The following is a 27,072-nucleotide window of genomic DNA, read 5'->3' as shown; positions in this document are numbered from 1 at the left end:
GACATGAGACAAAGTATATGTGAACTGCTGTATGAAAAGTGAATTTACTCTGTAAATCTTCACCCAAATCCTAAAAAAAAAAAAAACAAAAAACTGGACAAGTTAAAAAGGAAAATCGAGGAAGAATTGATGCATTTGAATTATAGTGTTGAATATACCACAGACTGACAAAAGAGCAAACAAATCTGTCTTGGAAGAAGTACAGCCAGAATGCTCCTTAGAAGCAAAGGGAATGAGACTTCACCTTGCTTACTTTGGACACATTATCAAGAGGGACCTGTTGTTGTTGTTATGTGCCCTCGAGTCAAACCTGACTCATAGAGTCCCCTCCTTGGGTTTCCGAGGCAGTATCTCTGCAGAAGTAGATTGCCCAAACTTCCCTCCAAGGAGTGGCTGGTGAGTTTGAACTGCTAGCCTTCTGGTTAGCAGTCAAGTGCCCTAAAAGGACATCATTCCTGGCAAAGCAGAGCATCAGCGAAATAGAGGAAGACCCTCAACAAGACGGGCTGACACAGGGGCTGCAATAATGGGCTCAAACATAGCTCCATTGTGAGGATGGTACAGGACCGGGCAATGTTTTGTTCTCTTATCAGAGGGTCACTGTGAGTCAGAGCCAACTCAACAGTACCTAACAACTTCATTACAGCAGTAATTCCAAGGGTTAAAAAGAACGAAAGTGCTATTCTTATGATTCTTTCATTCAACTTGTATATTTTTCACCAAAATGCATGAAATTAATTTGTAGGAAATAAAAAGTAATATTTAATATAAGCTATAAAAATATCTGTTGTAATCAAATATTTGTAATCAGAATGCATTTTGAAGAAAACGTTAACCTTGGGAGAGCTACAGTATTATGCAATGCGTGAATACTGTATTCGAGGCCAAGGCAGAGGATTTATAGAACATATCAGAGTAGGCTAATAAAGGATCGAACCATGCAGAAGACCTTCAGTTGACTATGTCGTTGTTGTTGTTATGTGCCGTCGATTGGGACCCGACTCATAGTGACCCCTCCTTGGGTTTCCAAGGCAGTATCACTACGGAAGTAGATTGCCCCATCTTCCTTCTGAGGAGTGGCTGGTGGGTTTGAACCACCAGCCTTCTGGTTAGTAGTCAAGTGCCTTAGGCACTATGCTACCAGAGCTCCTCAGTTGACTATAGCTCTATGAAATAATTCCTCCTCTTGCAAAGAACAACGACCAGCTTCTAGAAACTCTCTTTCAAATACTTGCATCATGATTTGCCCTGTTTTTGAGGCCATCCAACCACAAAGACCTATCCTGCTACCATTGGCTTGCGCAGACCCTCTGGAGACCAACTGCTATGTACGGTTTAGTCCTCTAAAATGTTTTATTGGCAGACAGCCCCTTCTGCTTTACTTAGATAACAAATGTGATGTTTCAGCCTTCTTTAGACTTAATTATATGCTTACACAGCTGTAAACCAGTTCTCAACTTCCAGAGTTTTTGTTTGTTTGTTTATCCTACACCTTAGTGTCTCTTGACTCTCAAGTATCAGAACCAGGAACATTGTATTAACTCAAGAGTACAGCATGCCTGTACACCCTTGCCCACATGTCTATTGTAGATTTCATGCTTGAACAGAACATTTGCTTTTGGTATATTTGCCATTAACATGTCTGACAAAAGTTCCAATCTATCACCCACAGACTAATCATGTAGGATCAAACTAATGTTTTGTTTTGGTGAGGAATTCTGAGGGCAATTTGCTGGAAAGGTGTAGCACCACATAGAAAAAGAAAAGACTTGATTTGAACCCCACATCTAAGCCTCAGAGTTTCCCACATTAGTTTCTCAGTCTGTCTTACTTGCATTTGTGAGGCACAAAAGAGAATATATAGGAACACAGCAACCAATTATAAAGAGCTATTAAGAAACAAGGTATTATGAAAGCATGAGCATTCAAAGAGATAAACAGTATTCTAAATATTAATTCTTGCACTCAGCGCTACTTCTGGATTAACTACTGGCTGAAAAATGTTCTGCAAATTTTGAATTATACAAAGATAATTGGTTTTTAAATTATTTTTCATCATTTAAAAAAGGTACTTACCATTTGTATCATGAGCTTGGATTACATGCAATGATAACTGTAATTGCCTAATAATCTAGAAGATCACAACTAGTTCCTGGATCAGCTAATTAATCATTTAACCTGTGAGACCACTGCTTTCCCAACTGTGTATACGGAGATTGTTTTGTATACATTAAATATTTAAAAATATATAATTTAATGTGTGCTTCACATAAAACAGTTAATCTGTCTGGGCATTTTCTTCCTCTAGAATTAATCCATCACTAAATATACATTTTCAGCATCAAAAACCTGTCCTACCTATAATGAAAATCGTGAGTGGTTATATTAAGAGTAAAGTTTGTATCACCAGGACTTAAGACAAAAGATGGCTCTTCCTTTTCTGTAAGCAAAGTTGAAAAACAACTTTTTCCCCGTGAGTTTTAAATTAAAAATGTTCTCACTTAAAATCCATCTCAAAGTATTTAACTGAGCATAACTATCCTGGTTTTTTTCTTGCCCAAGTCTACAAAGGAGCTTTGGTAGCACTGTGACTAAGGCATTTGATGGCTAACCAGAAGGTTGGTAGTTCAAATCCACCAGCCACTCTGTGAAAGCAAGACTGGGCAATCTACTTCCATAAAGATTTACCATCTTGGAAACCCCATGGGGGTTGCTGTGAGCCAGAATTGACTCAATGGCAGCATTTTTGGTTTGGTTTGGTTAAGTCTACAAAGATGTAATACAGTACTCATTGTGATTATGACTAGAAATTGCCCTGTCTCTTTAGTTGTTCAAGTACTCACCATTTTCTTAAAGTGTGTAAGCCCTATCCTCAAAGAGGAATGAAATGTGCAAGGAATGAAAATTCTCCCAGTAACACACATCTACTATTATAAATGAATCTTGGACACAAGGAAAATCTCAATATATTAAATTCCCAAATTAAAAAATTGCATCAAAAATAAAACCAAAACCAGAACAATATGTGATTATTCTTAGTTAAAAATATTTTAGCAAAAATATACCCATGAATGGGTTTTAAGCCATTTCACTGAGTAAAGGATTCTATAATAAACTCTGAAATGTTCTGTTGGGAGAATATATTTTCCCATACACCTGTGAGAGTGAGGTGCAAATCTGTAAAATCTGGTAGAACATTAATAGAAACAAAAGATAAAAACAGTATTAATACAGTACTGGAGAATATGCAGTTTCTTGTAAATGAAATGCTTTAAAATGTTTCTCTTTTTTGGAGTTAAAAATCAAATGCTAGAGTGTCCACTGGATGTCACTGAAGTCCCCAGGGTCTCCCAGGCCCCCTTCTGCTTCAAAGTAATTCATGAATGCAGCCATGGCTGTGTCATCATTGTCACATAGGGCATCAAAATCCAACTGGGCACCATCATCTAATGAATTAAAATACAGGCCCACGTCAGTAAAGGTGATCCAAAAAGTCATTCATTCACACATTTGAAGGTTACAAAATGATCATCACAAAAAATGGCAAAGCAAGACTAGAGTTCCATACCATGTATTTCTAAGTTGCAGAAGCCTGATCTATCTTTGAATGGGTCCTCTATTTTCATAACAATCGACTGTCAAATAAATTGCACTTAACTCATCTGATGCACAGAAGTGAGCTAGTCTGAGTTTTCTAATAGAAAGTAACACTGCTAATGGGTAAAACCAGAGAGAGGCGGAAGCCAGGGGCTGGTGTTTATGTGTGTTGGAGGACAGTCTAGAAGGAGAAATGTAATCTGTCTGGTGAAAAAACTCTATTTGTTTAACTAAAAAAAAAAAAAAAAGACAACTCAGACATCATCTTCCAAAAATCTCAAATACTCTTAGAAAAAGGAATTAACTAGAATTTTTTTCTTGCTGAAAAATGAAATAAGAAGGACCCATGGAAAGAGAACTTAAGTTAGAGATAAGGAAGAGGTTCAGAGATGATTTGTAGTATGTGGCTCTATGTGAAGCCAATATCCAGGTTCCTTTTAGTTCTTTGACTCTCTTTAATGACATTTTCACTAGAATAATCAGTATCAGTGATGGGGGCATAAAATGGTGTCATTTTGATTACTCAATTTGGACTTTGCATAAGCATTAAAATGAATGATTACATCTTACACTTTTCATGGTCTGTACCCTTGAGAATGGACATTTTCTTCCTAGATTGAAATATCTTATTTTTAAAAATTGTGTGTAGTTACACTACCCATAACTGAATGAAATAACTGAATTTTTCATGACAAGTCCATTAAGTAACATACATTGAAAAATCAAGAGTGTGATTATTCTATTTTAGAATTCTAAATTGAAAAGTTTTAGTTTTAGAGCTGTTTGCATCTCTAGAAATGTCCTATGCCTGAGAATACTGTGATTAAGGAGGAGTTTTTGGAAAACCGAAATGGCAGAAAGTTGCTAAGGAAAGCTTACTGAGGAGCAGTTCGTTACTGTGGAGAGCAACAGTGTTCTGGTGTTGCCTCGTGGCTTCTAGCTCTCCTATTTCAGAAGGACTTAACGGAATCAACTCCTTACTTGACACCTGAAAAGACAGAATAATAAATAATTAGTAAAGTTCCTACTTGAAAGAAATAAAGATCTTTTAGCAAGCAGTTACTGGATTTAGACCTGCCACTGGCACCATCACTGCCATCATCAATATGGCAGCTAGTACTTCCTGAGTACTCTGCAGGCATCATCTCCTTTCATTTTTGAAACGTTGTAACATAGCTGTATCACAGGTCATGAATCTGAGGACTAAAGAGGCTAGTATCTTGCCCAAGGTGCTGGAGCCATGATTCTAACCCTAGTTTATCTGATTCTAAAACCAATAGTCGTTTTTTTTTTTTTTTTTACTTTTGGTCAAAGTTTACAAAGCAAATTCATTTTCTATATAATAGTTCATGCACATTTTGTTTCATGACATTGATTGCAATCCTTATAATGTAACAGCTCTCTTCCCACTTCCTCCCTGTAGTTACCCCTTCCCTCCTTGTGTCCTTCCTTCCTATGCATTCCTGCCCCCTGAGCTATCTCCCTGTGCAAATACTGCCCTTCTGTTCTCCCATGATTGATCATTCTACGAGTGTATCTACCTGGTGTAAATGTTCACCCTGTTCACCATACCTGTCTATTGTTTGGCTGGAAATCACAGGAGTCAGTTCAGTTCCAGGCCTGAAGGATGACTAGGGGCCATAGTCTTTGGCTCTAGCAGACCAGTAAACCCGGTCTTTTTTAATATGATTTTGGGTTTTTTTCTACATTATTCTCCCACTCTATCCAGGATCCCTGCACTAATCCTTTTCCAAGTGGTTGACAGTGGTATTTGGGGACCATATACTTCTTCTGTTCACACGGTCATATATCTAGTTCTTCTGTTCTCATGGTCATATAGGCTGAGGTTTGCATGGTCTACTAGTGTGTAGACCAATTAGTCCAATAGTCACTTTGTGTCTTTGTGACACATTTTGGTAATTCTCACAATATTTCCAACTTTACAAAATGCTATTGCAAACTTAATAGACTACAGTGTAGTGCAAACATAATTTCTATATGCACTAATTAAAAAAAACCAAACTCACTGATATCAAGTCAATTCTGACTCATAGTGACCTAGGCAGTAAGTCTTTATGAAAGTAGATTGTCCCATCTTCTTTCTGAGGAACAACTGGTAGGTTTGAACTATCAACCTTCTGGTTAGCAGCTGAATGCATTAGGCACTATGCCATGAGAGCTCTTTTTTTTTTTTTTTTTTTTAAATTTGGTATCCTAGTGCACATGGGAGCTCTGGTAGCATAGTGCCTAAGGCACTTGACTGCTAACCAGAAGACTGGCTGTTCAAACCCACCAAGCCACTCCTCAGAAGGAAGATGGGGCAATTTACTTCTATAGTGATACTGCCTCGGAAACCCAAGGAGGGGTCGCTATGAGTTGGGTCTGACTCAATGGCACATAACAAACAAGTGCATATAGTGAAAACTGGACAAAGTGACAATTGGACTAATTGCCAAAACCCATAGTCTTAACAACTGTAACTAAAGGTACATACTATGAGAAAAAGTTTTGGATCAAAAAGGAAAAGTTCATGGCCAAAAGGCTTTGGATCAAAGTTATTTAATTATTTTTAAAATGATGGCAAAACTACATCTCCTATGACATTACTAAGGAAAATACTGCTTTGGATTAGAACAAATTAAACCAGATGATTTTACCAGAAAGTTCTTTACGTAGTTACAGGGCAAAATACAGTAACTCTGCTTTACATAGTTACAGGCCAAACAATCTAATAGTCAATGAAGTTCATCAAAATGCTACAAAATAATTTACCTATAATGTCTTACTAAGTTTACACACTTTATTTATAGACTGCCTATATAACGTACAAGGAGCGCTGATGGTACAGTGGTTAGGGCTTCCAGCTGCTAATCAAAAGGTTGGTGGTTCGAACCAACAGCCAGCCACTCCATGGGAGAAAGATGAGGCAGTCTGCTTCTGTAAAGATTTACAGCCTTAGAAGCCCTTTGAGGCAGTTCTACTCTGTCCTATAGGGTTGCTATGAGTCAGAGTCAACTAGATGACAGTGGGCATATAATGTACACTACCTGGAGATATTAATTCATTACAATGACTTGAATCCCTATTTCTAGCCTATTTCCTGGCACAAAATGGGTATACAATAAACCTTTGCTAAATGTATGAATAAATGAATAAATATTAGTCCAAAAAACAGGATATTCATCTAAAAGTAAAATATTTCTTTTTCTATTTCCCTTTTGTCCCTGGTCAATCTTAATTTCTCATTTCTTCTACAGTCTCATACACTTTACTTTATATATAGGTGCACCTTGGAGATATTATGTGTTTGGTTCCAGACCACCTCAATAAAGCGAGTAACACAATAAAATGAGTCACACTAGTTTTTTGGTTTCCTATTGCATATAGAAATTATATTTTTATTATATTGTGCAAACATAATTTCTATATGCACTTGTTGTTGTTGTTGTTATGTGCCGTCGAGTCGGCCCCGACTCACAGCGACCCCTCCCTGGGTTTCCGAGGCAGTATCACTACGGAAGTAGGATTGCCCAACCTTCCTTCCGAGGAGTGGCTGGTGGGTTTGAACCACCAGCCTTCTGGTGAGCAGTCAAGTGCTTTAGCCACTATGCTACCAGAGCTCCTCTATATGCACTAGGAAACCAAATTTAAAAAAAAGGAGCTCTCATGGCATAATGCCTAAGGCATCTGACTGCTAACCAGAGGTTGATGGTTCAAACCTACCAGTCATTTCTCAGAAAGAAGATGGGACAATCTATTTTCGTAAAGCCTTACTACCTGCATCACTATGAGTTGAAATCGACTCGATGTCAGTGAGTTTGGTTTTTTTTGGTTAGTGCACACAGAAAATATGTTTGTACTACAATGTAGTCTGTTAAGTTTGCAATAGCATTATGAAAAGTTTGAAATATTGTGAGAATGACAAAATTGTGGCACAGAGACAGAAGGTGAGCAAATACTGTTGGGAAAATGGAGCTGAAAGACTTGCTCAATATAAGGTTGCCACAAACTTTCAATTTGTAAAAAATGCCCTATCTGTGACAAGCAATAAAGCAAAGCCCAGTAAAACAAGGTATGTCTATACCTACTTTAGAGCTTTTTATTGTCTGTGCTACATCAGAATTATACTACTGTATGTGACTATCATTACGTACAAGTATACTTACATTTCTGCAGTTTTCAGTGGTAGTATCTTTCATTAGAACTTTAGGACTTGTATCACCAAGGGATGAAGCAGACCTTTAAAAAGTAATACATAAAGCCATTTGTTCTAATTATATATATTTTTGAAAGGAATGTTCTCCTCTGAATATATAATAACCCATTGATAAAACATAGTGATGAACATGAGAATGAATATTGTAACAGTTTTCACAATTAGACTGTCTTGATGGGTGCCAGACTTATTTTTGATCATGGAATATTAAAAAACATACTATAATAAATAGGAAAACTCTGAGGTAAAAGCTCTTAAATTAATTGTGTTGTCGTCTGTCTTAACATAGGTGCCCTAGTGGCACAGCAGTTAAAGCACTCAGCTGCTAACCAAAAGGTCGGTGGTTGGAACCTACCAGCCACTTCATGGGAAAAAGACGTGACAGTCTGCTTCTGTAAAGATTTACATACAGCCTCGAAAATCCTAAGGGGCAGTTCTACTCTGTCTTAAGGGTGGTTATGAGTCAGAGTCGATTTGATGGCACTGGGTTCAGTTTTGGGTTTTGGTCTTAATATAGCTCATGGCAAAGGAATGGAAAACAGCACAGTTTAAAACAGGCTGTCAAACCAAGATCAGTATCTCATCAAGATGCTAATCAGCAGAATTAAAACTAAAGGTACAATAACATTCTGCAACCTTTTTAAAGTGGAAAATATCTCACAGTTTTATACCAATACATCAGTACCAGGTACAAAAAACAATGTAACACATCCAGAGAACAGAACCCATAAACCTAATTTCATGTCTTTATATATTCCCAAGGAAGCAACTGAGAAGAAATTACAGTGGAAGAAATTGAAACGGAGGCATGAAATGAATTAGGTAGGGAAATTCAGAGATGAAAATGTTGGTGCCCTATCTCAGAGATTTTCCAGAGTCAAAGTTAGCAGCCTGGCCAGCTCCTCATTCTCTGGTTCATTTCTAAAATCACTACCTGCTCACTTAGTCTTGAGTTAAAGATGAAAACTATACCCATCTCATGTTCCTCACTACTTCTGAAACATGACTTTCATTATATTATAGCAGTACCTTGGTCAGAAAACTGCTTTTAAGCCCTTTCACTACATGACTTGGCCTTAGTTAAAACTCTATGCTCACCAACCCAATCCCTCTCTCAACTGAGTCTCCTTGTTGTTCAAGGAAACCACCATGCTTCTCCCACTCATCTCCAGACCTTGACTGAGGTTCCTTCATATACCAGTGCCCTTCTAACACTACTTGGCTATATCCTAGACATCCTAATGCTACCCAGCTATCAACATTTGGCTCAATTTCTGCTTCTCTGAAAATGTCCTAGATCCAGTGAGGACTTTTTATTACCTAAGTCAGTGAGAATTGTAAAAACCTAAAAAGGAGAAGAAAACTTAAGTCAGTATAGGATAAGTATCAAAAATGTGTGAACTATACACTTGAGTATTTAATAATAACTATATGGTACTATCCATTCCACACATTAAGTCTTGAAATGAGATCCATGATCAAAGCACATGATGAATCATGTATGTATATGTTTGTGCTTAAGTTTCACTATAATGAGGATTGGTTGTATATCCAGTTACTGGACAGGAGGATAAGACATAGGAGACTTATCCTTCTCTGGTTTTGCCTTCCTGCCCCAAAAACCCTTCCTAGGAGAAACTCCCTGCGTACAGCCTCTGCCAAGTTTCTCACACATGATGCTGCTCACCCCATCTCCTCCAGGTGCTTCAATTACTAATAATTTCACATAAGCAAAAGGGAGACAACCATCCACTGACCAGAAAATGGCAATATGGGGTGGCGTTTTGGTCCTCTAGTGCTTCTCTAACAGAAAACACCACAAGTAGATTACTTTAACAAACAGAAGTTTATTCTTTTATAGTTTTGGCAGCTAGAAGTCTGTGTTCAAAGTGCCAGGCTCTAGGGGGCCTGGGTGAAAGCCCCTCAACTTTGGGCTTTAGCTCTGCCTCTTACTCTTGGCCCACTGAAGCTGGAGGCTTTCTTCACTCAGGCAGCTGCTAACTCTTGAGGTTGACAAACCCAAGGTTGACAAGTAAAAAGGCACAGACCCAATATTACCAAACCATATGGCAGGCCATTGATTCAAGTCCATTAAAAGTCCCAAGAACAGCAGACAATATGGCAGGCTGCTGAATAATGATTCGGCTACATGCAGGATTCAAGTATGCCAAAAGCTAGACACCTTCCTCAAAGCTACTTCCTATATACCAGAAACAGACCATATCCCTAAGGCAGCTACTCCGGTAGATTCCACAATGGAGTTGATCACCAATATCATCATAGGGAAGAACTATATCCAGCTGCCCAGCCACTCAAAACCAGGTCCAGCCAAGTTGACACATAACCTTAACTACCATAGGTGGCATGGGAAAATTGGCTAGACCAATCTCAGAAACAGGATGAGTGTAATGGGGAAATTGAGAACTGTGAGAGTAGAAGCTGAAGGGTCAGGAGGCAGCACTGGGGTTGCAGAGGCCATGGTGACCACAGATATGAAAACCACAATAATGAAGAAAAGGAAGAAGCCAGCTGAAAGAGGGAAGAGAACAGAGCAGACAATCAGAGAGAAACAGGGAGAGAGGCCATGCCCCCATGAGATAGGCACAGAGTCAAAGAGAAGCTGGTCCTTTGCATGGCAGAAGTGCTTGGTTTTCTGGTTCCAATTCCAGATGACACGTATACTGAAAGTAAAGATATACCTTTCTTTCCTGAGGGGACTTGAAGGACCTTTAATTTTTGCAATCCAAAGATCCTTAATTAAAATAGATGCCCCCAAATTTCTCACTGCGAGAATCTCAGAGAAAGGCAGTGTGGAACAGACACAGAATTGATAAACAAGAAGTAGAATGTCATAGTAAACAATTCACAATAGTTTCAATGCTTAAAGTATATAGCAAATAGTAATTATTCAATTAATTTTTTTCCCAATGAAATAGGCAGACCTTATGGACTTTTTTTCAGTTTAAATTTCTTTTTTTTTTTTCAATTTAATGCTAAAAATTCAAGCTGTACAAAAAAAAGTAGAAAATAAAAAAGTAAAAGTTTCTCTCATCTTCTACATCTCCTGTCCTGTAACAAACAATCTCTTGTATGAGAGGGAACGAGGCAAAACAACTTTTTGTGCTGTTGTATATTATATTGTGGGGTATCAGGTCACTTCTCTCCAATTTCCAAATCCAAAATGCTCTGGAACTGGAAAGATTTTCTGTAATTAAAACCTGACCTTGTCTGATATAAGACTATTTTTTTAAATCTTGCTTTGTCCCATTTATTACACATATTTACATACTTCACTCCTGTAATATTTTAAAGCTTTCTATTATGGAAAATTTGAAACATATAAAAACAGAGGTATAATGAAATCTCATGCACCCACCCAACAGCTTCCATAACTGTTAACTCATTCTCAATCTCATTTAATGTAAATACTCCCTCACTCTTGCCCCTCTAACTTCAAAACATAATGGGTTCCAAACATATTAGATGAGACACTGTGGACCTGTACACATGCACACACACACCATTCTTTTTTTTTTTTTATTCCCACTGAAAATCAAATTATATCTACAAAGTTATTCAAGTTATCTTTGTTATAACATTATAGCATTGCATTTTAAAGTTTTTAAACAAGTATGTTTGAATAGTTTTTGTAAAATTTACAAATGTTTTATTTTTTTGTTGCTACTGTAAATGGGATCTTCTATTATATTTATGAACTAATTATTTTTGCATATAGGAAAAATTACTTTTTTGTAAACATAATGGCTTTAGTTGTGAAAATATCTGCAACAGTAAAATTACCTTTGTAAATCCAGAACTGCATTTGCACTATCTGTTCCAATACAACCAGCACCAAGTACCATTCCAGAAGACATTCTTGGTATACTACTACAAGATTGTATAGAGGATTCTAAATAACAATAAAAAGAAAACTCCAATTGAGAATTTTTTAAATAGCATATAACTTCATGTAGTATCTTTCAATTTATATACATTTCCTAATTTTAAAAACAGATTAGCTATATCCTAAAGTGTTAGAAAACATTCACCCCTGTGTTACAAAAAACTCATATGGTTCTAAGATACTTATGAAGGGGATATGGATCAAATGTCTGGAAAGTCATTTGAGGGTAAGTACTGATAGTCTTTTCCCACTTTATTCTCAATACTGAAGCCAGAGAAATACTACTTCTTAATATTTTTATTTCTAATTATATAAGTAATATATTACTATATTCTTGTTGTAAAAAAAACTAACACTGATGAAGCAAAAAGTCCCTTTTAATGCTTTTCATTTATTTGTCCAACAGATACTTATTGAGTGCCACAACCTATATAGAGCTATCCTGTAGGGATAGATAATGACTAAAACACCATTCCTACTCTTGAAGAACTCACAGTTAGTGGAGAGTTGGTGAAATACTCTATTCAATACATACCTGCTTTGTGCTTGTCAGCCAGTTGCAAACACTGTAATATTTTAACAAGTGTGAGCAAAGTGCTATGAGAGTACTGAGGAAGAAATGGTGTGACCCTGGAAGTTTCATGTGAGATACTGGTTTCCTCCCAGACTCGGTCTCTTACTCCCAACTGAAGTTGGGATTCCCATAACCCAATTCATAGAAGTTTTTTTTTTTTTTCCTTTCTTCATTTTCTACTTGAAATTCTTTCCCTCACCATTACAGCAAAAGTCAATGACTTAAGAATAATTCTTCCACAATAATATTTATTAGTAATAAGTCCTATATCATCTAAAACCAAGCTTACCTTCTGATTGAGAACTGCAAGGAAGTAATGATGCGTCTCCAGTCACACCGTGCCCTCTAGAATTAAGACACACCATGGGTGATTTTTTTTTTTAAGGTGAGGGAAATTGTTAAAGCAACTATATTAGGTTCTATATATTTGATTTGCCAATTCATGACCCACCTACACTTTATATTGTGTAGTGAAGAATTTAACCTTGTCCAACAAGAGATCTGGCCTTTGCTCTCAGCTTTTGGAAGATAATCTTTGAGCACTAGGAATATCATGTCTTACAGGAGTATCTTTATCTAGGGAGGTGGCTAGCTATGCCAGAAAGTCTAACAATGTGATTTATGGCAGGGATTCTGAGTCATGTGCGGTATCAGCTTAATCTCTAGAGGGACTGGTGACTGAGGGCAGTTACATGGATAGTTGACCATGGAGCCCCAATAAAGAGACTGGATACCATGGCTCAAATGAATTTCCCTGGTTGTCCGGACTCCATGTGTATTGTCACACATCAGTTCTGAGAATGTAAAGCAAACTTTTAGCTTTCTTCTGAGAACTAATACCAATGAATTTGAATAAATGAATTAATCAAAGTATTTACCTCAAGGAATATGAGGCCAGAGAATCGTACAGTTTTAATGGTTTAACAAGAAAAGAGAAGCAAAGATTACTTATTTGAAATTCATATAAAGGTCTGAACAATGTAAGAAAAATTACTCACAATACTAAAGTGTTGACAGACACAATATATTCCAGTTCTTTGGTCCAAGGATTTGTGAAACTAAACCACTGGCTCTTTAAAGTTACAAAAGACCCATCTTTTGCTCTGAATTTGTAGGAATCTGTAAATATTTTTTCCTTACTCTGTAGAACTTAACAACAACAACAAAAAAAAAGTGATCAGCACAACAGTCTACCACAATAAAAACTGAAGCTTTAGATTACATAGGAATGAGAAATTAAGAATAGAAGTTATAATTAAAAGTTTCCAAAGAAAAAATACTCTATTCAATACATACCTGCTTTGTGCTTGTCAGTCAAATTACTATGGTCATCTTGATGAAAATATTCATAACAAGAAGTTCCCAAAAGTTCCTGAGGCAGATATCCTAAAATTGCAGTTGCCCTGGTTTTAAAATTGAAAATAAACATCAGAAATTGGTGAGTATACCCCCTCACAAAATACTATAGGTCCATAGGTGACCACAGAGTCTCTATGTGTTACTATCAACTCAACAGCAGAGGGTTTAGTTTTTTTTAATAGATTGTCAGGACCAAAGGAAGGAGACTGGGTGGGCCAAAAACGCATGTGTATGACTTGGCTCCCTTTGGTTCCCCTTGATCCAGACTGGGGCTGCAGAACAGAATGAACACCCAGGTGACCCCAGGGTATGCTGTTACCACCATGCACTAATACAACTGAGGCCACAGCCCAGTTTCTGAATATTGGTTTAAAAATATTATTTGAGTGTACATTTTTGCTTGAATAAATTTATTCACATATCCATATCCTCATTTCATTTAAATTTTTATTTCCTGTTTTGGAAAAAAAAAGTAACCTCACTGCTGTTGAGTCGGTTCCCACTCATAGCAACCCTTCCTTGGGTTTCCAAGGCAGTATCTCTACAAAGCAGATCGCCCAACCTTCCTTCCAAGTAGTGGCTGGTGGGTTTGAATTGCTAGCCTTCTGGTTAGCAGTCAAATGCCTTAGGCACTATGCCACCAGAGCTCCTGTTTTGAAACCTTAAAAATAATGCAGTAGTGCTACTAAACCACATCTTTTAATACCCCTAAACATCTCATTGAACTCTAATCATTATGACATGTAAATGTTTACCTTTGATCTACAAAGACAAATTTTCCATTCACTGCAAACCGGGTTACAAATTCAGTTGGCTTGACTTTAATCTCTCCACTGCTCTGTGGGACAATATATGGATGTGATCTTCCAATGGCAACAAAGCAAGTAAAATTACTGCTATCTTTCTTGCTGATCCTTTCTTCTTCCATTCCAACAATATCTGGAGGCCAACTTCTCAAATAACCAGTGCAGTGGATAGTATAGAATTTTCTACGATCTAATTTAGAGTTAAACAAACAAAAAAATGGGCATTTGAATCATTATGAATAAACTCTTAAATTTATTACATTGACATTTATAAGAGTTATGATTTTGCTATAAAATGCTATTTGAATATGCTAAAGTATGAAAGAGAAATAGTATATTACACTGAAAAGAAATCATTGGTCTCATTTATTTTATTTAACAACTTTATTCTTACTAAGTTATTTTCCCAGGAGCTCAATTATACATACTACACTGAAGAGGTGATACATTGCTTTAATTTAGGTTTGAATAGGTCTAAAGATTAATATATTTCTCAGTCAATTTTTTAATTATGGTAATTTATATCTGTTACAAAAAGTTAAACTTCATGCCGCCTTGCTCTTAGCCACAATTTTTATATTATAATTCATATTTAAAATTTAGAAATGTAATGTAAATCATTATGGATGCATTTCTAAAGTTCTGTTAGAATTTATAACAGGTAATAGATACGTATCGTTTTAATGATCCATTGCCATTGAGTTGATTCTGACTCATAGTGACCCTACACGACAGAGTAGAACTGCCTCAGAGGATTTTCAAGGCTCTAAATCTTTACAGGAGCTCTGGTAGTATAGTGCCTAAGGCATCTGACTGCTAACCAGAAAGCTGGTGGTTCAAACATACCAGGCACTCCTTGGAAGGAAGGTTGGGTAATTTACTTCCATAGTGATACCACCTCGGAAACCCAAGGAGGGGCCACTATGTGTCAGATCTGACTCGATGGCAGTGTGTGCATAAATCTTTACAGAGGCAGACTGTCTTGTCTTTCTGCCACAGAGCAGCTGGTGGGTTCAAACTGCCGACCTTAGAGTTATCAGCCAAATGCCTTAACCACTGCACCACCAGAGCTCCTTGTTATATAGTTATAATAGATTGCAGAAATATTTTAGAAAACATCTTGGGAAACTTATTATAAAAGGTATAAAAATAAAATTTGACTCAAAACTTTAACTACAGAAAAATCCCAAGCAATTAACTCCAAAGGAAAAAAGCTTATCCAGCAGGTCCAACCAGAATAATTAAAAATTGGAAATAATCCATACACTCAAATATTAAGAAATGTTTAAGAAAACAATGAGATAAAACACAGGCATTGAAGATGAGTAGTTGGCAGATTATGGCAATTCACAAAAAGCAAAAACAAAAAACTTGATTGGAAGGTTAAAAAGTCAAAAAAACTTGGCTTCCAGTCAAACAAAAGACAGGCATGTGAGGTGAACATTTACACTAGGTAGATACACTCCTCGGAGAGAACAATCATGGGAGAATAAAAGGGCTGTTTATCCACAGGGAAATAGCTCAAGGGGCAGGAATGCATGGAGGGAAGTACACAGGGAAGAGGTAACTAAGGGGAGGAAGAGGGAGGGGAGCTGTTGCATTGTGGGAGACTGTGGTCAATGTCATGAGACAAAGTGTATGTGAATTGCTGAATGAAAAGTGAATTTGCTCTGTAAACTTTCACCCAAATCACAATTAAAAAAGTAAAAAAAACTGATTAAAAGTACTTAAAATTGTTGTTTGTGATAAGATTTGGAAAATACCAGACCAGTCATTGTTTTAAACTGGCACTTTTTGGTGAGACTTTATTAAAATAAACCTTATAAAATGTGTTCTTAAGATGAAATGGGATGAGTTATAAGATAGCAATTAATAATAATAGCAAAGATTTACAGAACACTCTATATGCCATGTTCTAAGTGCTTTAAATGTTTAACTCATTAATCTTCCTAAGAGCCCTATGAGATGTTCTGATATTCTCCCCATTGTTTTAGGAAACTAAGAAGGTCACAGCAGGTAAAGGGTGGAGCTGTGGATTAAACCCAGGCAGGCTGGCTCAAGAGTTCACTTGCTTAGTGACTAATGCTGTTCTATTTGGTGATGGTGAGTGCTCTGTCATGGAAGTTATTCAAACAGGCATTGCCTGGGTGATGGAGGGGATGGGATACAAAGGTGTTATATAGTCAGAAAGGATAGCCAACACAAACCTGAGAGTCGAGAAGGCAGACATATGTTGCTAAAGCATAGACTGTGGTAAGGAAATGGCGGAAGAGTAAAGCACAGAACAAGTAGTTCAAGTCTTAGAAGCCATGCTTAGGACCTTATATGCAACACCTAACAGACAATACCACCTTCATGGTCCAAATATACCTTCAACTACAAATGCCCAGAAGTAGACTCATTTATCTCTTCCAATCTCTATCCAAGTTTATCTCTATGCCCTTTCTTGTTTAGTGGCACCACAATCAACCAGGTAGTTACTATTATTTCTTTTTAAACTTGGAATAATTTTACGCACCCTGCCTTTACCTCACCCCTAATATTCAAAATACTTCAAAGGAATTAAATTGGGATAAGCATGAATACAAGATGTTGATTCATATTAACAAAAAGATGACAGTCAAAAATAAAAATCTCATACACAGAGTTTGGCATTTCTGATGACATTTGCAATTTACAAAAGATACTGTCTAAAAATACTATATTCAACTGATTCTAGGATAAATCTAGAATACTAAAAACTTTTGTATTTATAAATAGAATGTCATCACACAGAATCTAGCCTTTTACTTTGAGTTTTCTCTTAAAACAGGGTCATGGTCTAAATTTCCAAATTAATGTTCCTCATTTCTCACCTTGAACATTTATTCAGTTGGTAAATTTTTAGTTGGGATTATGTAATTCCATCCACAGCAATTCATTTGATCAATTACCTAAAGTTAAGGGGGAAAAGAAAAACATCCCATAAAAAAAATTCTTATCCCAAGAATTCTTTAAATCTTATCATGTATCATGGGTCCCAATCTTTGCCAAATTATTTATTTATATCACCTGCACAGGACAGATTCAAATATAATCTATTCTATGATTTGAAAAAGGGAAAGAAATAACCTATATCACCCCACTGCCTTAATTCATAGGCTGTTTTTTCAAAATCCATTATGAAATTTTTCCTCAACAAGTTGCAGTTGGGTCCCTCCACTTGGTATCCTGTCTTAGTTTAAATTCTTGCAGAAACAGATCTTAAGATAAAGATTCAAGTACAAGTGATTTATACGAAAAGCAGTCGCAAGAAACACTGGTGAGAAAGGGCAGAAGTGAGAGAAGAGAAGGAAACTAAAAACAGGCGAATTTTCCAGCAAGTTGCCACTTTGGAAAACAAAGTTAAATCTATTGGCACATTCTAGCGAAAAAGGTAGAAAGTGAGTCTCAGAGTTAAGCTGCCTGAGCAGCAAGGAAGCAAGGATACTTATCCATCAGTTCCCTTCAGTCACTGGGTGAGGCGTGCTCTAGGGGACATCATTCCCTAGCACTCCAGGCCTGCTCCTAGCTAGAACCACTCTCCTACAGGTAGAGTGGCTCCAAAGACCAGAGACCGCAGGCAAGACGAGGCACAGCATGAGCGCCTAGGAGGCCATGCAGAGTGCCCTATAATGGTAAGTGCCAAGAGGATACTGTCTTAGGGTCTGACAGCATCTGTAACACTTGCAGAAGAAGCAAATGGATTCTGAGTGTCACTACTATAGTTAAGTTTATCTCCCTAAGATAAATTTAAGAAAAACCTAAAACACTGGGTAGCTTTCATCTACCCCTCATCAGTCTTTGACTTCACAAGTTTAGATACCCAAGTAATTCTATCCCAATTTAGAAGCTTTTTCAAAGTTTGTGCTCATGGCATTAATGTCAGAATCAGGTACAAATAACTTTATTTAATGTCAGTGTTGTTTATTTTCTAAAACTTTCATATTATCAAAAATCTCAGCCATAACACAAAATCAGAAGGGGCAATATATCAAATTCTGCTTCTATAGTAATCAACTCTCGCCCAATCCTGACAAATGGTCTCTGGATAAATCTTTAATTCAATATCCAATTAACATTTTAAAAGGCTACTTTCTCGTCTCTCTTCTTTTAAAATTAAATGGCGAAGGGAAGAAAAACACCTTTATTAGCCATAAGCTTTCATCATCAATGGGGATGGTCCTATAATACAGTGGCTCCCATTGGCTAATAGTTACTGGAAAGAATTAGTAGCAACTATATGCAAAATACGGAGCTCTGATGCTGTAGTGGTTAAGGCATTTGGCCGCTAACCAAAAGGTCAGTGCTTTGAACCCACCCACTCCATGGAAGAAAGATGGGGCAGTCTCCTTCTGTAAAGATTTACAGCCTTGGAAACCCAATGCACGTTGCTATGAGTCAGAATAGACTCAATGGCAGTGAGTTTTTTTTTTTTTTCGGTTATATGTATAATAAAATGGGTTTACTTGACAGATATTCTCCTCAACTGAAGTACAATATAAAGTAATTTCACTGGAAGTCATTCCATGTGGCCAGCCAGGGTTATATTTTGCAGTTACCTTATTCTGGCCCAGCTGTCCACATGCAGTTCTCAAATTAGGCACTTACTTGAACAGGGCCACATTGATTAGCATACGCTCCTAACACTCCTTAGGCCAAATTGATCTCATGCCTTTGGCACAGGGCTCTGGGATTTTAAATGAATACTTGGTTCAAGTACTTGAGCAGCTTGAGCAGATTACAAGGTCCTTTTTGAGAAGGTATTTAACCCTGACTGTAGGCATCTGTATGGTCCAGCTTGAAGTAGGAGTGAAAACTCCTTGTGTGGGGAGGAACACATTCCTACCACAGAAGTCGACTCCCTTGTTGGCCTGTCTGTTATGGAAATCATCTAGAATGAATCTCTTTAATAAGTTTTAGCATCTAAGAAGCTTAGGTGGTATGGCATAGTAGAAAGAATAAAATGAAAAAACCCACTGCTGTCAGGTCAATTTTGACTCATTAGTAACCCTATAGGACAGAGTAGAACTGCCCCATATGGCTTCAAAAACTGAAATCTTCACAGAAGCAGACTTCCACTTCCATAGCTTTCTCCTACAGAGCAGTTGATAGGTTCAAACTGCCAACCTTTCAGTTAGCAGTGGAGCACATAACCACTATGCCACACAAACTGAACCAAACTCACTGCTATTGAGTCAACTCCAACTCATAGCGACCCTCTTTGGGTTTCCGAGGGGGTAAATCTTTATGGAAGTAGATCACCCAGTCTTTCTTCTGTGGAGTGACTGGTGGGTTTGAACTGTTAACCTTCTGGTTAGCAATCAAATGGCTTAGGCACTATGCCACCAGAGCTCCTTACTATGCCACAAGTCCTCCTTAATAGAAAGAATACAGAATTTAAAATTAGATTCCTGAATCTGCCACTTTCTATGTGACTGTATGCAAATGACATAACCTCTTTAAGCTTCAATTTCCTTATCTTTAAAAAGGGATTTATTGTACATGATTACTGTTGTGTGTCATTGTGTCAATTCCAACTCGTAGCAACCCTACAGGACACAGTATAATGAATTATGTAAAGTGCCTGGCACATAATTGGTTCTTAATAATTATTCATTCATTCCTTGCTCTCCTTCTGTTTTCTTCTCTTCTTCCCGAGCCACAAATAACAGCTACCGCTTGCTGAGTGTTTATGCAAAGCCAAGCACTGCATTACCAGTACCAATTGTTTTCGATTACAACTCGTGACAGAGTAGAACTGTGCTCCACAGAGTTTTCAATGGCTGATTTTTCTGGAAACAGATCACCAGGCCTTTCTCCTCAAGCGCTCCTGCGTAGATTCAAATTGCCAACCCTATGGTTAGCAGCAGGGCACGTTTGCATCACTCAGAGATTCTAAGCACTGCATTACATAAACTTAATCCTAACCACATTCTTATGAGCCTTCATATGAAGACACTGAGAACAACTTGCATAAGGTCACATACTTGTTAAATGGCAGACCTAAGATTCAAATCCTGTTGAATTCAGAGCCCCAACTCCTCCTACTCTATTGTAAAGCCTGTCCACTAGCAGGGATATTGTGAGGCTGAGCCTAGTACAAGGACCTGGAACATAGGAGGGACTCAAAAACATGTTAGTTCCTTTAACGCATACAGAATTTGACTACGAATTAGCTCTAGCATTTGCTAAGTAGTTTTGATATATATACTTTCCAGTAGATTATCCCTTCTTAATTTCAAAGGAAAAAAAAATCTTTCTTGTCTCTGCTACAAAGTAATACTACTAATAAAAAGCCTTTCCAAGACCATATGGGAGCACAAAAATCTGATTATGACATTCTTCAAGAATGTTGCTTGGGTATATATTTTTCTAATGTACATTTGTGTTATTGCTAAAGATCCAATATTTAGAAGATGATTTCAAATACTTTAGCAGGACTGTGCAGTTCCATGAAAGGCATTCCACCTTCTTTTTTTGTATCTCTGCAAAGGGTTAAAAGACCAGACACAGAAATCACCAGTAATTCTGAGGTTATTTTCAGTGGCTGATGTGGGCTTCCCATACCTAAGGAAAATTCTCCAAGAATCCATATATTCAGTCCCAAGTGGTCCTATAATTTTACAAAAAGTGAGATGAAAAACATAAGGCAACAGAAAGAGGGGGGAGCCTAGAAAAGGTACAGTCCTAACAACAGTTCATGTCACATAGCTCCAAACTGCAAGCCATATTTTTAAATGCCAATTTAATTGACATGCATTTATTTTTAGCAAGGCTAGATTCCTTTGGTTTCCACTGCAGGGCCTTTTTCAGATCTATTTCACATGAGAATTACGGGACAGAAGATGACTCAAGTTGTCTGCTAAAATCTTCTTGGGATAAAATCTAACTATGTTGAAACTGCTTTCTTGAAGTAGAACAAAAACACTACAATGTAAATTCATCCACTGAATTTTGTTCTTCTGGACCTGAAAGGGGTGATGTCAGTCAACCAGAAGTAAAATACAAGAGTATGGTCATTTCCACGTTTGCTGGTCTGATACAGCCTGGTGGAACCCCTGACACTATGGCCCCTAGCTGCCCTTCAGTTCTAAAATTGAACCTATACCTGTGGCTTCCAGCCAAACAAAAGACAGGCATAGGAGCTGAACATTTATCTGAGGCAGAGACACTCCTTGGAGAGATCAATCATGGGAGAAAGAAAGGCTGTTTATGCATAGGGAGACAGCTCAGGGGCCAGGAGTGCATGGAGGGATGGACACAGGGAAGAGGTAGCTATCGGGAGGAAGTGGGAGGGGAGCTGGTGCATTGGGGTAAATTGTAGTCAATGTCATGAGACAAAGTGTATGTGAACTGCTGTATGGAAAGTGAATTTGCTCTGTAAATTTTCACCCAAATCATGATTTAAAAAAAAAAGTATGGTCATTTATGGATTCAGCAAATATTTATTGAGTGTCTACTATGTGTAAGGTACCATCATGGAAAGAGACATGAAGCTCCTATTTTAGTGAGAGAGGCAAGAACTTGGCGGGGGGGGTGGGGGTGGAGAAAGTCATATACAGTGTGGAAATGGCAACAAATATGAGAAAGGCTCGGGGTTGCTGATGGATTACCCAATGTGGGTCGTGGGACTCAAACTTGCCAGATTCAAAAGGGTGTCAGGGCAGGTTTCTTGAAAAGAAGTGACGTCTGTGCCTTAATAGTCCGGGATCTGCTGAAGGCTTGCATTTCCCTTCCTTCCAGCTGTAAAGCCTGGTGTTGCTATTGGGATTCTGTTATGGTTATCTTATGTTATCTGAGTCAGCTAAATCTCCAGGCCCATCTGGTACATGCCCTGAGCCATATGTCGGACAGGCTCAATTTTTCCATCCATATTGGGTACTTCTGGATTCAGGATTCATCTTTCGTTATGTTGGAGAAGCATGTCATTAAAACTGCCCTCTCCAGTCTTTCATGTCTCCACTGAGCATCCTATACCAATTAATTGCTGTTGGGCTGATTCCAACTTACGGAGACCCCATGTGTTACACAATAGAACTGTACTTCTTCGGGTTCTCAAGGTTGTGACCTTTTAGAAACAGATCACCAGACCTTTTTTCACCCCTGGTGAGTTTAACCACCAACCTTTTCATTTTAATTGAGTACTTAACTGTTTGAGTCACCCATGACTCCAATTATTCTATGGAGCCTGCCATATTGGGGAATAGCTCTTTTGAAATGTTTCCTTAAGCTCTGTGAGCTGGTCTACATGTCTTAGCCTTCCTGCAGTATTAGTATAAAGTCCTAAGGTACGTGCTAAGGGTGTTGATTTATTTAATATTCTACTGATGTGTTGGCAATAGTCACTAAGCTCCCACTGTGCACAATACAACACAAGAACATTCTTTCTCACTAACCAGCTAGGGTCCTACTAAAAAGTTCAGAGACATTCCAAGGAGAGTCCTCAAGATTCACTTGTTATTTCTCTAACCTCTAGAGCAGTGGTCTTCAAATACTGTTTATTTTGTATCTGTGGTAGAGTGAAATTACTTAATATGGCCCTTCTAGCCATGATCCTCCATTTTGTGATGCGGCATAAATCCTAGCCTCTATCGCTATGGTTATGGTCCCATTTTGGAATGAGTTTTCCATTATGTTAATGAGGCAGGATCAGGATGGGATGCATCTTAAATCACCTTACTAGAGGCTGTGACTCAAGTCACTACCCTTACCCCAGTCACTACCCTTCACATCCTTGCACTGCTTTGCTCAAGTAAGGAGCGTTCCCTTGAGGGTGTGGTCTATATCCAATATACGTGAATGCTCTGGCAAAGTTCTCACTCTTGCTCTGGATCCTCATCTGCCTTGTCATCATCTGACCTCCCATTCTCGGGACTGATGCAGCCTATCATCTGACCTGATTCACCAGCTCCTGCAGCCTTGTGATCTGGCAGTCTGTCGTCTGACCTGCTCAATTTGCCCCTGCAACCAGGTAAGTCAGGAGGGGCCTCCAGATTGATGCCTGACCCACGGATTTGAGATTCACCAGCCTCTGCAAAGTGTGAGTCATTTCCCTGATGATTCTTAAGTTCTGTGAGACACTGCAGCAAATTACAGAACCCAAAGATAGAAGAGAGAATATTGAGGGAAGGAGAACTAGTTGATGTTAGAGATGATGGAATGCTACAGAAGTTTGGAAAAACTGGACATCTGGACATCTTTAACCTCTGCCTCATAGGAACCAGCTTTGTGCTGATCCTTCTAAAAGAAATCATCTATGCAACATCTTACCAAAAAATAAATTTCAAGTGTTGATTTCATTTTAAATTATAAACACCTACTACGGATCTGACTTGATGGCACATAACAACAACAACAACTGTTGTGATATATATTATCTACATCATAAAACTGAAATTAAAAATAGAGAAAAAGATGAAAGATAATATCTTAAGGGTACTTTTTATTTCTTAATGGAAAAATTTTTTGTTTTCTACAAATTATTATATATATTCTTTAGTGAGAGCAATATAAATTAATTATACTTTATTTGTTTTTTTTAAATCTTGTTTTAATACTTTATGAGATAGTGATTTAAAGGCCTGGTTCTAAATCTAACCTCTTACTCTATTTTCTTTATTTTCATAACACTTATCACTACCAGCAAGGATTTTGTTATGTACACTGCTCTGACCCCAGCAGATAGCATAGCATTTTGCACATAATATGGAGTCCCTGAGTGGTACGATAGTTAATGGGCTTGGCTGCTAACCAAAAGGTTGGAGGTTTGAGTTCACCCAGAGGTGCCTCAGAAGAAGGTCCTGGCAATCTATTTCCAAAAATCAGCCATTATGGGTCACACTCTGACGTACTGATCACCCTCTGACGTACACAGGGCTGCCATGAGTCAGAATAGACTCAACAACAACACAACAACTGTTATGTATTTACTATTAATTGGAAAAAACAACATTCTTTTTAAGCATAATACTATGTAATAGTGTGCCATTTGCACATCCCTTCCCTACTTCATATTCAATGACATCATGATGTTAGCTTGAAATTGACCACAGAAATTAGCAAAGCTACAAACCAGGGCTATTCATTCATTCATTATTGTCTAGACCTAACAAAGTGATAAGAAACTTCAATATTACAGATTAAACTTGAAAGTGTTTTGTGTCTGTGAGTAGCACACACACAAAGCAGTCTGTCCATATTCAAAAATTATTATTCAATTCAGCAAAGAAGTTACTCACATCACTGATCAATGAGTGAACCTCTCATACCATGCCTTTGTGGCTTCACTTTCATCTTACTCATTAAAGTAAAGGAAAATATCAACAACATTCATGTCAGAATTACACTCTGAGAACCAGCTATTAAATATTTGCCAGCACATCACTCTCCCTAATCCTCACGGTCTACATATCTGGTCCCAGCGGCCTCCTTTTTTCCCTTCTGCATCCAGGCTCTAGTCACACTGACCCTTTTTGTTGTTGTTGTTGTTATGTGCCGTCGAGTCGGTCCTGACTCATAGCGACCCCTCCTTGGGTTTCCGAGGCAGTATCACTACGGAAGTAGGATTGCCCAACCTTCCTTCTGAGGAGTGGCTGGTGGGTTTGAACCGCCAGCCTTCTAGTTAGCAGTCAAGTGCTTTAGCCACTATGCTACCAGAGCTGACCCTTTTTAGTCCCCCACAAATACCAAGTTTTCCGACCTCAAGACCTTCATATTGTCTTTCTCTGTGACAGGAATGTCTTCCCCATAGTTCTTTGCATGGCTGGCTCTTTCTCATTATTTAGGTCTCAGATCAAATGTCACCTAACAGAGACTTTCTTTGAGTGCCCTATCTAAAGGAACTATTCCTTCCCAGTCCCTGTCCTTCTCATCACCCCACTGTATTGACTTCATTGTACTGTGCACTACCTGAAATATTTGTTAGTTTTATGTTTATGTGCTGTCTCTTGTTCCTATAAGGTCCACAAGAGCAGTAACTTTGTCTGCCTATTCAACAGCATATTATTTACATTTGGTATAGTACCTGGCATGGGAGCTCTGGTGGCATAGTGCCTAAGGCATTTGACTGCTAACCAGGAAACTGGCAGTTCAAACCCACCAGCTACTCCCCAGAAGGAAGATTGGGCAATCCACTTCCATAATGATACTGCCTTGGAAATCCAAGGAAGGGTCGCTATGAGTCAGATCTGACTCGGTGGCAGTGAGTTCATTTTTTTTTTTTAAAACATATAGTACCTGGCACACAGTAGGCAATCAATAAGAAACTTATTCAATAAGTAACTGTTGACTGACCAAATCTATTTATTTAGTTAAAATCTACTATATAAAGCTTATCTCTATCACCTTTGACTTAGGCATAATCAAGGTGCAGGGACCCACTGAAAGAAACAGTGATCACAGAAGTTGTGAGAAAATGAGAGAAAATGCAAGTGGAAGGGGCATCCCCATCAACAGAACTTCAGTCATTGTCATGGGCATTGCTGCCAGGGTATCTCATCCTCCTCCATCCTCCTTTCTCCCTTTCCCCTCCTCTTGTGCTCCCAGAGAATCTGACACTTAAAAGTCTAAAGCAGTGGTTCTCAAGGTGTTCCCTGAATTAGCGGCATCAGCAATACCTGGAAACTTACTAGAAATGCACATTCTCAGGTACCCCTCCAGACCTACTGAATCAGAATCTCTAAGGATGGGGCCCAGCAATCTGTGCTTTAAAAATCCACCCAGGTTACACAGACAGTCAATCTGAACAGGGGTGGGAAGGGAAATGGGAATAGAGTCCCTGAGTGGTACGATAGTTAATGGGCTTGGCTGCTAACCAAAAGGTTGGAGGTTTGAGTTCACCCAGAGGTGCCTCAGAAGAAGGTCCTGGCAATCTATTTCCAAAAATCAGCCATTATGGGTCACACTCTGACGTACTGATCACCCTCTGACGTACACAGGGCTGCCATGAGTCAGAATAGACTCAACAACAACACAACAACTGTTATGTATTTACTATTAATTGGAAAAAACAACATTCTTTTTAAGCATAATACTATGTAATAGTGTGCCATTTGCACATCCCTTCCCTACTTCATATTCAATGACATCATGATGTTAGCTTGAAATTGACCACAGAAATTAGCAAAGCTACAAACCAGGGCTATTCATTCATTCATTATTGTCTAGACCTAACAAAGTGATAAGAAACTTCAATATTACAGATTAAACTTGAAAGTGTTTTGTGTCTGTGAGTAGCACACACACAAAGCAGTCTGTCCATATTCAAAAATTATTATTCAATTCAGCAAAGAAGTTACTCACATCACTGATCAATGAGTGAACCTCTCATACCATGCCTTTGTGGCTTCACTTTCATCTTACTCATTAAAGTAAAGGAAAATATCAACAACATTCATGTCAGAATTACACTCTGAGAACCAGCTATTAAATATTTGCCAGCACATCACTCTCCCTAATCCTCACGGTCTACATATCTGGTCCCAGCGGCCTCCTTTTTTCCCTTCTGCATCCAGGCTCTAGTCACACTGACCCTTTTTGTTGTTGTTGTTGTTATGTGCCGTCGAGTCGGTCCTGACTCATAGCGACCCCTCCTTGG

General features: G+C 38.1%; 1 protein-coding gene across 1 annotated transcript in view; it reads right to left on the bottom strand.

Moving 5' to 3' along the window:
• Positions 1 to 3,309: 3,309 nt before the first annotated feature.
• ARNTL2 (aryl hydrocarbon receptor nuclear translocator like 2) overlaps positions 3,310 to 27,072 on the bottom strand; it is a 66,804-nt gene continuing 43,041 nt past the window's right edge. The window contains exons 9-16 of the mRNA XM_007949800.1: positions 14,406 to 14,646; positions 13,588 to 13,694; positions 13,290 to 13,440; positions 12,581 to 12,636; positions 11,615 to 11,723; positions 7,764 to 7,836; positions 4,477 to 4,585; positions 3,310 to 3,446 (exon numbers count right to left, since the gene is read on the bottom strand). Coding sequence (XP_007947991.1) covers positions 3,310 to 3,446; positions 4,477 to 4,585; positions 7,764 to 7,836; positions 11,615 to 11,723; positions 12,581 to 12,636; positions 13,290 to 13,440; positions 13,588 to 13,694; positions 14,406 to 14,646 — 983 coding nt within the window. The remainder of the gene's footprint in view (positions 3,447 to 4,476; positions 4,586 to 7,763; positions 7,837 to 11,614; positions 11,724 to 12,580; positions 12,637 to 13,289; positions 13,441 to 13,587; positions 13,695 to 14,405; positions 14,647 to 27,072) is intronic.

The sequence above is a fragment of the Orycteropus afer genome, unplaced genomic scaffold (genome assembly GCF_000298275.1).
Source record: "Orycteropus afer afer isolate SDZICR_OR568_19922 unplaced genomic scaffold, OryAfe1.0 scaffold00254, whole genome shotgun sequence".
Taxonomy (NCBI): domain Eukaryota; kingdom Metazoa; phylum Chordata; class Mammalia; order Tubulidentata; family Orycteropodidae; genus Orycteropus; species Orycteropus afer.
This window is presented reverse-complemented; position numbering and strand designations above follow the sequence as displayed.